The sequence below is a fragment of the Salvelinus alpinus genome, chromosome 37 (assembly GCF_045679555.1).
Source record: "Salvelinus alpinus chromosome 37, SLU_Salpinus.1, whole genome shotgun sequence".
Lineage (NCBI taxonomy): Eukaryota > Metazoa > Chordata > Actinopteri > Salmoniformes > Salmonidae > Salvelinus > Salvelinus alpinus.
The window spans coordinates 5,222,713-5,235,265 of record NC_092122.1 but is presented as its reverse complement, the minus strand read 5'-3'; the positions used below and the strand labels follow the sequence as shown (position 1 = coordinate 5,235,265).

The 12,553-nt window shown below is 46.2% G+C and overlaps 1 protein-coding gene across 3 annotated transcripts in view; it reads left to right on the top strand.

Moving 5' to 3' along the window:
* The window catches only part of LOC139565988 (striatin-interacting protein 1 homolog), a 37,738-nt gene that overhangs the window by 15,011 nt on the left and 10,174 nt on the right, over positions 1-12,553 (top strand). For 2 of the 3 annotated variants that reach the window (XM_071386765.1, XM_071386767.1), the window contains exons 6-14: positions 5,185-5,253; positions 7,026-7,132; positions 8,634-8,761; positions 9,027-9,215; positions 9,600-9,650; positions 10,460-10,692; positions 11,450-11,515; positions 11,641-11,704; positions 12,189-12,260. In XM_071386765.1, the coding sequence (XP_071242866.1) occupies positions 5,185-5,253; positions 7,026-7,132; positions 8,634-8,761; positions 9,027-9,215; positions 9,600-9,650; positions 10,460-10,692; positions 11,450-11,515; positions 11,641-11,704; positions 12,189-12,260 (979 nt within the window). The remainder of the gene's footprint in view (positions 1-5,184; positions 5,254-7,025; positions 7,133-8,633; positions 8,762-9,026; positions 9,216-9,599; positions 9,651-10,459; positions 10,693-11,449; positions 11,516-11,640; positions 11,705-12,188; positions 12,261-12,553) is intronic. The other variant, XM_071386766.1, reaches the window with a different exon arrangement.

The window sequence follows — 12,553 nt, the reverse complement described above, 5'->3', positions numbered from 1 at the left end:
CTGGTGTTTTGCGGGTACTATTTAATGAAGCTGCCAGTTGAGGACTTGTGAGGTGTCTGTTTCTCAAACAAGACACTCTAATGTACTTGTCCTCTTGCTCAGTTGTGCACCGGGGCCTCCCACTCCTCTTTCTATTCTGTTTAGGGCCAGTTTGCGCTGTTCTGTGAAGGGAGTAGTAGACAGCGTTGTACGAGATCTTCAGTTTCTTGGCAATTTCTTGCATGGAAAAGTCTTCATTTCTCAGAACAAGAATAGAGTTTCAGAAGAAAGTTCTTTGTTTCTGGCCATTTTGAGCCTTAATCGAACCCACAGATGTTGATGCTCCAAATACTCAACTAGTCTAAAGAAGGCTAGTCTAAAGTTTTCAGCTGTGCTAACATAATTGCAAAAGGGTTTTCTAATGATCAATTAGCCTTTTAAAATTATAAACTTGGATTAGCTAGCACAACGTGCTATTAGCTAGCACAACGTGCTAGCACAACGTGCTATTGGAACACAGGAGTGATGGTTGCAGGAGTGATGGTTGCCGATTTCATAAAAAAATCTGCCGTTTCCAGCTACGATAGTCATTTACAACATTATCAATGTCTACACTGTATTTCTGATCAATTTGATGTTATTTTAATGATCGAAAAATGTGCTTTTCTTTCAAAAACCATGATATTTCAAAGTGACTCATCAACAAGTCAAATACTATACACTGAGTGCATAAAACATTAAGAACAGTCGTCCTAATATTGAGTTGCAGCTCCCTTTTTGGCCTCAGAACAGCCTCAATTCATCGGGGCATGGGCTCTACAAGGTGTCGAAAGCGTTCTACAGGGATGCTGGCCCTTGTTGACTGCAATGCTTCCCACAGTTGTGTCAAGTTGGCTGGATGTCCTTTGGGTGGTGGACCATTCTTCATACGCACAGGAAACTGTTCCGCATGAAAAAAAACAGCGACGTTGCAGTTCTTGACACAAATAGGTGCGCCTGGCATACCATACCCGGTTCGAAGGCACATAAATATTTTTCACTCTCTGAATGGTACGCATACACAATCCATGTCTCAATTGTCTCAAGGTTTAAAAATCCTTCTTTAACCTGTCTCCTCCCCTTCGTCTACACTGATTTTTAAAGTGGATTTAACAAGTGACATCAATAAGGGATCATAGCTTTCACCTGGATTCACCAGGTCAGTTCTTAATGTTTTGTATACTGTACAATTTCAGGTGGTCTTTTCAAACAGCTCTTACACTTAAAGGGTATCACATAAGCATACCACTGAATCAATAAGTAGGTATATTACATGCCCCCACTGAGTCAATTCCTCTGTCACCTTCCTGCCTGAGGTTCTTCCTCTCCCTAAGTGAAGATCTACTGCTGCCTCAGTCTTTTGGGTTCTCTACCAACCTTAGCCATTGACTAATCTGCCTAATAGGAATGCCGTAGGGAGAGGCTGGTAGAGATGGTGCTGATAATAGCTGGTTGGCTAGGTGGTGTGTGTGTGTGTGTGTGTGTGTGTGTGTGTGTGTGTGTGTGTGTGTGTGTGTGTGTGTGTGTGTGTGTGTGTGTGTGTGTGTGTGTGTGTGTGTGTGTGTGTGTGTGTGTGAGGGCAGGGAATTGAACAGAATTGAACATCTATTTTTAATTATTCTTCTGGTGGGAGTGACTAGGGGAGGTGGGAGGTGGTACAGGCCATGGTCTATGTGTGTGTGGAGAGGAGACAGACAGCTCGATCATGACTCAGTGTCCAGGAATGGCTTCCTGTTCTGTTTCTTCTGTTGGGTATTTCTGTCCATCCCCTTGGCTCCTCTTTAATGAGAGAGTTACCGCCAGGCTAATCCCTGCTGAGTGTTGCTGAGGGACCCTGGATATTGTGGAGTTAAACACACGCAGGCACGTACATGCACACGCACACGCACATTCACAGACCGGCAGAGAGACGCACACACACACATTAACCAGTAAATTCATGAATACACCATTCTCTCTTTCTCTTTTCCTTCCTACCTCCCACATCCATCCCTCTTCGCTTCAGCTAGGATATGAGGCACCTACTGGCTCTTAGTGAGGGGGACAAGAGCAGCGAGAACAGGTTGAGAGCAGACAGAGAGGGAGACAGAGCACTGGCCTCTGTGATTCACATTTCACAGCTCACTGGCGAGGCGGCAGAGCCTTCAAGGCGTTGTTTCCTTCCTTTAGTCTATGTGCTCCTCTGTCCTCGTCTCTTATTGACCTCTGACTCTACAGCTTAGCCTTAGCAGGCAAGCAGCCGCCTCCTATTACTTCATAGCACCTGTCAAGCTGCGGAGCCAACACACGGAATGATCTCTGTCTGTATTTCTCCTCTGCCTTTTATCCTGCCTGCACTGGTGTTCATTCTCAGTTGTGATTTACGCTGGGGTTTTTTTCACTTCAAATCAAATACTAGTTTGTCACATGCTTCGTAAACAACAGGTGTGGACTAACAGTGAAATGCTTACGGGCCCTTCCCAACAATGCAGAGAGAAAGAAAATAGAGAAATAATAGAAAAGTCAAACACTTAATAATAGATACACAATGAGTAACGATAACTTGGCTATATACAAGGGGTACCGGTACCGAGTCGATGTGAAGGGGTACGAGGTAATTGAGGTAGATAAGTACCTATAACTAGGAACAAAGTGACAGACAGTAGTAGCAGCAGCGTATGTGACGAGTCAGAAAAATGAATGCAAAAAGGGTCAATGCTATTTGGTTAACTATTTAACTATTTAGCAGTCTTATGGCTTGGCGGTAGAAGCTGTTCAGGGTCCTGTTGGTTCCAGACTTGGGTGGCTGGAGTCTGACAATTTTTAGGGCCTTCCTCTGACACCGGCTGGTATAGAGGTCCTTGATGGCAGGGAGCTTGGCCCCAGTGATGTACTGGGCCGTACACACTAACCCACAACCCTCCAGGGTCCTTAGCTTAGTGATGGTCGGTCCAGTGTGGCTCAGTTGGTAGAGCATGGCGCTTGTGACATCAGGGTTGTGGGTTCGATTCCCACGGCGGACCAGTACGAAGATGTACGCACTCTGGATAAGAGTGTCTGCTCAATGACAAAAAAGGGAAATGTAAAAAATTATGAGCTTGGAGAGCACTATGGTGTCAATGAACCTCATTCTCATGTAGGTGCTCCTTGTGGGAAAGGGCAGTGTTGAATGCAATAGAGATTGCGCCATCTGTGGAACTGTTGGGGTGGTATGCGAATTGGAGTGGGTCCAGGGTGTCTGGGATGATGGTGTTGATGTGAGCCATGACCAGCCTTTCAGAGCATTTCTCGGCTGCAGATGTGTGCTACGAGGCGATAGTCATTTAGACAAGTTACCTTTGGCGTTCTTGAGCACAGGAACTACGGTGGTCTGCTTAAAGCATGTAGGTATTACAGACTGGGTCGGGAAGAAGTTTAAAATGTCAGTGAATAAACTGGCCAGCTGGTCAGCGCATGCTCTGAGTACGTGTCCTGGTAATCCGTCTGGCCCTGCGGCCTTGTGAATGCTATCCTGTTTAAAGGTTTTCCTCACATCGGCTACGGAGAGGGTGATAACTCAGTTGTCTAGAACAGTTGGTGCTCTCACGCATGGTTCTGTGTTGCCTCATAGCAAGCATAGAAGGCATTAAGCTTGTCTGGTAGTATCACGTCACTGGTCAGCTCGTGGCTGAGTTTCCCTCTGTAATCTGTGATAGTTTGCAAGCCTTGCCACATCCGACGAGCGTCTGAGCCAGGGTAATAGGATTCGATCTTAGTCCTTTGCCTGTTTGATGGTTCTTCGAGGGTGTAGCGGGATTTCTTATAACCGTCCGGGTTAGTGTCCTGCTCCTTGAAAGTGGCAGCTTTAGCTCAATGTGGATGTTGCCTGTAACCTGTGGCTTCTGGTTGGGAAAAGTATGTCAACGGTCAATGTGGGGACAACGTCGTCAACGCACTTATTAATGGAGCTGGTGACTGATGTGGTAAACTCTGAAAATGCCATAGGATGATTCCCGGAACAAATTCCAGTTCGTGCTAGCGAAACAGTTCTGTAGCTTAGCATTCGCTTCATCGGACCACTTCCGTCACTGGTACTTCCTGTTTGAGTTTTTGCTTGTAAGCAGGAATCAGGAGGATAGAGTTATGGTCATAATTGCAAAATGGAGGGCGAGGGAGAGCTTTGTATGTGTCTCTGTGTGTGGAGTAAAGTCCTCTAGTTGCACAGGTGAAATGCTGGTAGAAATTAGATAAGTTTTCCTGCATTAAGATCACCGGCCACTAGGAGCGCTGCCTCTGGATGAGCATTTACTTGTTGGCTAATGGATCTATACAGCTCGTTGAGTGTGGTTTTAGTGCCAGCATTGGTTTGTGGTGGTAAATAGACATCTACGGAAAATATAGATGAAAACTTGGTAAATAGTATGGTCTACAGTTTATCATGAGGTATTCTAACTCAGGCGAGCAGAACCTCAAGACTTCCTTTAATATTAGAGATTGCGCACCAGCTGTTGTTAAGAAAGAGACACACGCCATCCCCCTTGAGCTTACCTGATACTGCCGTTCTGTCCTGCTGATGCATAGGAAAGCCAGCTAGATGTATATTATCCATGTCCTTGTTCAGCCAAGTTTCAGAGAAACATAGGATATTACAATTCTTCAGATCCCGTCGATGGGATAGTCTCGAGCGGAGCTCGTCCAGTTTGTTCTCCCGTGATTGTACATTCACCAATAGAACAGAGGTGGTTTATTTACTCGTAGCCGTAGTTTCATCAGGGTGCCCGCACGTCGGCCTCTATATCGCCGTCTCTTTCTCTTCTGAGTGTTGAGGGATAGGGCCTGGTCCGGGGTGAGCAGTATGTCATGAGCCGCCGACTCGTTGAAGTAGGAATATTCTTCCAAATCGAGGTTACTGATCGCTGCTCTGATGTCCAGAAGCTCTTTTCGGTCATAGATGTTTTCCCCAATCGTTTCCTATGTACAATTTTTCTTTGGGGGGGGGGGGGGGGATCAGCTCATAAAACGCCCGCTATACATTCCATTGCCATTCTAGTCTTTGTCACTTTAATTATATGAAATGAGAACTTCCTGACCCCATGACCTGACCAGGGCCTAGACATGAGCAATATATCTAGCCTGTTGTGTTGAGCTGTCTTGTGGTATGATTTGTACTGTATGCATGCTAAACTACTTCTGTGTTTGACTCTGCAGTAACAACCAAGCCTGCAGCAGTGCAGTGAGGAAACCTGCCATCTCTCTGGCGGACAGCACAGAACTCAGGTGAGCATCCTTCCACCTCACTGATTTTTACACCAGTCTCCCAATCAGACAGACCAAGGTCTTCAACCCCAGCCCAAAACCCCAAACAGAAAGCAAATCAGATGTAGAAGCATTGTGGCTAGGAAAACCCCCCTAGAAAGGCAGGAACCTGGCCAGACCTCTTCTGGATGTGCCGGGTGGAAATTATAAGAGTACATGGCCATTTAAGGCCAGATTGTTCTTCAAGATGTTCAAATGTTCAAGGATGGCCAGCAGGGTCAAATAATAATCAGTGGTTGTAGAGGGTACAACAGGTCAGTACTTCAGCAGTAAATATCAGTTGCCTTTTCATACCCGAACATTCAGAGGTAGAGAGAGGTAGAGAGAGGTAGAGAGAGGTAGAGAGAGGTAGAGAGAGGTAGAGAGAGGTAGAGAGAGGTAGAGAGAGCCAAAACAAAAACAGCAGGTCCGTGACAAGGTAGCACTGGTGAACAGATCAGCGTTCCCTAGCCGCAGGCAGAACAGTTGAAACTGGAGCAGCAGCACGACTAGGTGGACTGGGGACAGCCAGAAGTCATCAGGCCAGGTAGTCTGGGGACAGCCAGAAGTCATCAGGCCAGGTAGTCCTGAGGCAAGATCCTAGGGCTCAGTTCGTCCGGGAGTAGAGGGAGAGAGAAAGAATTAGAGGGAGCATACTTAAATTCGCACAGGACACCAGATAAGACAGGAGTATTACACCAGATATAACAGACTGACCCTATCCACTAGATATAACAGACTGACCCTAGCCCCCCGGCACATAGACTATTGCAGCATAGATACTGGAGACTGAGACAGGGGTGGGTCGGGGGACACTGTGGTCCTGTCCAACGATACCCCCGGACAGGGCCAACCAGGCAAGATATAACCCCACCCACTTTGCCAAAGCACAGCCCCCACACCACTAGAGGGATATCAACAGACCACAAACTTACTACCCTTAGTCAAGGCTGAGTATAGCCCACGAAGATCTCCTCCACCTGCACGAGCCCGAGGAGGCACAAAACCGGACAGGAAGATCACATCTGTGACTCAACCTACTCAAGTGACAAACCCCTCCTAGGGACGGCTTGGAAGAGCACTAGTAAGCCAGTGACTCAACCCCGGTAATAGGGTCAGAGGCAGAGAATCCCAGTGGAGAGAGGGGAGCCGGCCAGGCAGAGACAGCAAGGGAGGTTCGTCGCTCCAGTGCCTTGCCGTTCACCTTTGCATCCCTGGGCCAGACTACACTCAATCATAGGACCTACTGAAGTGATGAGTCTTCAGTAATGACTTAAAGGTTGAGACTGACTCTGCGTCTCTCACATGAACAGGCAGACCATTCCATAAAAATGGAGCTCTATCGGAGAAAGCCCTGCCTCCAGCTGTTTGCTTAGAAATTCTAGGGACAGTAAGGTGGGGAACTAAATAACACGTCCTAATAGCTTGTAGAAAATGGAGGCCATTATGGCTTGTGTTCCATCTGAATCAAGGCGTTAATGCACAGTACACTGCCTCGCTAACGTTGTATAATTACTGTAGAGTGATTTAGGCTGATGCATTAGCTAGGCAAGTGCATGTGGGAACGTGTACAAGAGCATTAAGTATGCACACACACACATTTACAGATTCACACATATACAAACTACACATAGGCAGACATAATGTATGCACAAACACAGCTTTTCTACCTCAGTAGCTTACAGACTATTTGTCCTGATGCATGCATGCACACACCTGTTCATTCTGACCTCTGACCTCTTGTGTTCCACTAGGGTCTTGCTAAGCATCATGTACCTGATGGTGGAGACCATCCGTCTGCAGACAGAGGACGACAGGCCCGAGTGGAGAACTGCCAGAGAGGCCTTCAAGACTGAACTGGGTTTGTGTTTGTGTGTGTGTGTGTGTATGTGTGCACTGTAAGAAGTTTCTGTAATTTCAACAGTAAAACACTGTAGAATGCAGTAAAATACCATAAATGTGTTTTACAGCACACTAAGACTTTAATTTCAACAGTAAAACACTGTGAAATGCACAGTAAAATACCTTAAATGTGTTTTACAGAATTAATTATGGTGCATTGTGGGTTAATGTTGTGAGCGGGGAAAGCGTGTTGCTCATTAACATACTGTATGTTAATGTGTGCCTTGTTAGAGGCTATATTTGTTTCACCCGTGAGTGAGAATGCTGTACCCACCCAGAATACAGTAATATACTGTATTTTAGGAATTCTACAAACCTTGTCCTGAAAATCTACAGTAACTTACTGACAATTGCTGGCAGTAATTGACTGTAATTCAGAATAGAGTACTAAACTGCATTTTTGGAGTGCCAAAAACCTTTTTTGAGCAGTAGTGGGTGCATGGTATTGTTGTCTTTTAAGAGGCTATATTAGTTAGAATGCTGTACGAATTTAACTGATTTGTGGTAGTTCCCTAACAATGAAATGTATATAGGGAACAGATCAGAGTTAGCCTGGCTGACGTGACCCACGTGACTACACAGCTCGAGACCTGGTGTCTGCCAGACTAGATCAGAGTGGCAGTGGGTCTTAAACCTTTAATGGTTGAATATGTACTCATGTCCATTTGATTTGTTTCGCCCTGTAATCACGGCCAGTTTGGAAGCCTTTGTTTAGGCCTCTAGAAGTGCAAGTGATATAAAACACCAAATGTTCATAAATATGCTGTAATATACAAATACCTAGCAGCCAACCTTCTTGCTCCAATCCCTTGTAATCACAGTAAAATACTGCAATAATTACTTTCTTAGTCTATTAGTCACCTTTACTGTATTGGACTGTGTTTAATTTCTTTGACATTATAGTCATTTACAGGAAGGTGGCGTCAAGCTACCGTGAATATCTCAGTAATGTATTGGCACTATCCAGAGATAGTCAGAGATATATCATGAGATGTCTTGTTGTAATAACAATTATTTTGAAGAGCAATGTATCCTTAACTACAACAATATTTTCAATCACGGTTACAGAAACGTTTTACATGCTATGACTTTGATATGTGTTTTTTTTTCTCAACTTTGGTTGAATGCACCGACTGTAAGTTGCTAATGACAAGAGTGCCTGCTAAATGACTCAAATGTAAAAATGAAAACTTGCAAAGAACACTGGGTAATTACAGAAATATACTGTAATTGTATTTAGTACTGTAATTTAGATTACAGTAACTGACTTGGTAGTGTAAATTAGATTACAGTAACATTTTTGGTACCGTAAAACGGATTACAGTAGCTGTACTGTAAAAGAAAGTACAGTAACTTACTGGCCAATTGCTGCCAGTAAGTTACTGTAAATTATACAGGAAGTGTTTTAGTGTGTACACTGTATGTGTGTGCTGGCTGTTGACCCTTTCCTCTAACCTCAGGTTCTCCTCTGTACAACGGAGAGCCATTTGCCCTGTTGCTCTTCACCATGGTGACCAAGTTCTGCAGTATGAATGCTCCACACTTTCCCATGAAGAAGGTCCTGCTGCTGCTCTGGAAGACCATCCTGGTCAGTAAGCTACAGCACAGACACCATCGCCTGTCCGTTTAGTAGGCTAGCCGCTTCGCAACAGAGGTATTTCATCCACCACTATTGTAAATTCAAAACACTTGTTAGAATGACGTTAGAATGCTAACGTCGTGTCAGGCTAGACTAGCCTGGAATCGATGGGTTTGTACAATTCGGTTTGCCAATATCGGCATAGAGCTCTGTCCGTGTGTTCATGTACATCTCTATGGCTTTCTGTGTCCATCTGTCTCTGTGTGTGTTACAGTTCACGATGGGGGGATTCGAGGAGCTCCAGGAGATGAAGGTTCGAGGCAGAGAGAGGCTGAGCCTTCCTCCCCTACCTGAGGACAGCATCAAGGTGGTCCGGAGCATGAGAGCAGCCTCTCCTCCAGCCTCGGCAATGGAGCTCATAGAACAGCAACAGCAGGCCAAGAGAGGACGCCGCAGCCGCAGGGTACGTATCCTACAACCATTATATCATGCACACACTGTTCCTGGAGCTTTTCACACACACACACACACACCTGTGCGCTAGACTCACTTGACTGAATACACACCTGATGTGTTCTAACAGCGAGCCTAACTAAACCCGTGCAGTCACAGCCTCACGCGCCATGCCCTCTAACAAACATGGATTTCTCAGCCTGACTATAGCAGTAGAGAATGTGAATAGGAACTATGTGCACACCATCACTGTACTGTACTCCCCCTGACACGTTTGCTCTTTTAACTTCTTCCTCTAATCCTAATCCTCCTCTAATCCTCCTAGCTGTTGTTAGACTAGGGCTCGGACTTCACCAGGCTCTCAACCCCCCTCCTCTTCCTTGTGTCCCTACAGAGTGCCTTTGTTGATAGCTTGGAAGGAGACAGTCCCTTTCCCAAGAAGCAGGTCTTTACCCACTTTCCCTCTGCATTTTCCCTGCCTCGGTGCTGGTTCTTGCACCTCTTATTCCTCCTCCTCTTTCTTTTCTTCTTCTTTCTCCCCTTTCCCCTTCTTCCTTGTCCTCCTCCTCTTCCTTTTTTCTCCTCCTTCACTGCGTTCTGCACTGTATGGGTGGGTACAGAGACGGGGCTGGCTGTGGTCGAGGTCCCTGCGGACATGACGGGAGCTTTCCTCTAGTCTCCATCTCCACTGGGTTGTTAACCCGCCACCGTATCGCTGTAGACAACAGTTCACTGCAGCTTCTTTCCCACCACGCAGCTGAATGGCTTGTTCTCCATGGGATATGAGCCATATAGGTCTATGCTGGTCACACTGCTTCCGTTACCTCTGTTGCTCTCCTCGCCAGCACACAGTCTACCTGGCGACTACTTACTAGCACCACACCGCCATACGTTACACTGCACTGGCGCTCCGCTGCTATTAAATGCAACCCCCTTGCCTGATGCTTGTTGCATTGATGATGCCTCAGTCATTCATTAAAACTATGGAAGTGGTTTGAGGTGATTGTGTTTGTGTTTGTATGACTGATTGTGGTTGTAAGTGGAATGTTTAACACTTGAATATGGAGTTGGGCCCAAACGTTCCTCTGGTTTTTTACTGGGAGTTTCTGTAACCTTTTTGTTTTGGAGTGCAGCCTCATGGTAGGTAAGTCTTGAGTATTGCTTGGGGTTGAAGTGGGAAGCCAGTGCCTAACCCTGTGTGTGTGTGAGGGGACGGCCTCTTTCATGCCCCCTGCTGGTTGTTCTGGTTTCCAGCCCCTGGTAAAGCAGGACAGCCTAGACACGTACAACGAGCGAGACCCCTTTAAGAACGACGACGCACGCGACGAGGAGGAGGATGGCGAGGAAGCCGACAGTGGCATCGAGGGCGAGGTGGACCCCCTGGACCGTGATGTCATCATCCAGCCACCACCCCCACCGCCCCCGCTCAGACCCCCCACTGAGAGAGCGTCCCTCCCCAAGGGTCTGCCCTGGGCCCCCAAAGTCAGGTAAGGCTGGAACACCCAGTTCCAAACAAACCTCTCGCCCCTCGCCATAACTCTTAAACCTTCTGTGTTTGCAGATCTGAAGGGATTGGATAGGTGTAATATAGCTGAAGCTCCCCAAAAACCACCAGAAGGCAGGGTGGATCGATCACCTTATTGCTTACCTCAGATCTGCAAACTCAAGTGATAACATACAAAATAAAATGTACACTGGGTTCTAGTTTTGTTATTCTGCACACTCGTGCTGCTGATAGCGCCCCCTCTGTTTAGGAGGACTCAAAGTAACCCACCTCAGTCACTCATACAGTAACAGCCAGCTCCCCCTCGCAAGATGGCCTCTGTCTACACATTAGTGAAAGTGGCCTATCTCTCCTGTGTGTGTGTGTGTGTGTGTGTGGGTGGACTTGGCGACATGAATAATAATTTAGCACATGAGGTGGAGTTCCAGATCCCAATATCACACAGAGTACAGAGGCAGCATCGGGTGTGACTGATGAGGCTTTAAGCAGCCAACACGGTACCCTAAAGTGTGTGTGTGCAAACACTCTAAGGTGGATGTCTGTGGGAGAGGAGATGCATCATCTGGTTAGCATCCGTACGTCTTTGATCGGTCTGTTTGGATAGTGTCGCTACAAGCCCGGGAAACCAGACTAGGAAGCACAGTAGGTCCAGTAGTGTGATCAGTGAGAAGGTGGATCTCAGACTGGGGGTTAGTGAGAGGCATCAGGCTTCTATCGAATCTATCGCTCTGTCTCCACAGAGAGAAAGACATCGAGCACTTCCTGGAGACCAGCAGGAACAAGTTCATCGGCTTCACTCTGGGAAAGTGAGTGTCGCGTTCACTGTGTCGTGTCTGAAAGGCTCGCTCCATGTAGTACACTGCCACGTGTGGTCCTAGTTGTCGCAGTGCCAGTGAATGTTCTCTCTCGGCTGCTATGTTTGTTTTTCTAGTGACACAGAGACACTGGTCGGTCTTCCTAGGCCCATACACGAGAGTGTCAAGACCCTTAAACAGGTAAGCAGGAGAGAAATCACTCTTATCCTTCCTCCTCTATCCTTTCCCCCTCTCCTCTTAATCCCTCCATCCCTCTCTCTCTACCAGGACCGAGTGTTACACTGGTGATGAAGTATTGACGTTTATTTGACCAGCTAGTCAATATCCCTGGACGTTGACATCCCACTTAGAAATCAATTGGGTGTTTTGAACTGACTGTGAAACACCTTTACGCCGAGGAATGCCAGTCTGTGTGTCAATCTGTGAATACTAATGAACGCCCGTTAAAAGCCGCTTCTGTTTACACATCGGGCGCTGCCTGACGAGATACTGTCAGAATACTATAGTATATCGCCATGGTGAAGTCTCATTGAAAAGGTGTGAAGTGGAAAAGAATGGATTGTGGTGATGAAGTGCTTGGCGCTGGTGCTCGTCGTGCTTTATATGGTATTGTGTATTGTGGCTAACTCACCATATCTAAAACCCTGCTCTCTTTTCACTCCAGCACAAATATGTCTCTATAGCCGAGATGCAGATGAAGAGGGAAGAGGAGCTTCAACAGTGCCCCATGACCCTGGTCAGTGACTCTTCTCACTGTTTGCTTTATATGAAATTACAGGAACTCCTCTATTTGAATGAGTTTAATGCTAGGCTAAAACTATACTGGAAAATGAAGTGGGGGGGCTGTCAATGTTTTGACACCTCGTTGCACCACACCTCCCAAAAGAATAATGTCTGCTCAATGTCAAAATGTGTATATTTTTACACTGTAGAGCATTGTGTTTTATGTTGTAAATGTGTCTTTGTAATTACATTTGAATTCTATTTTTGCCAGGTCTCTCTTCTAAAATAGATTCTCAATTTCAATGA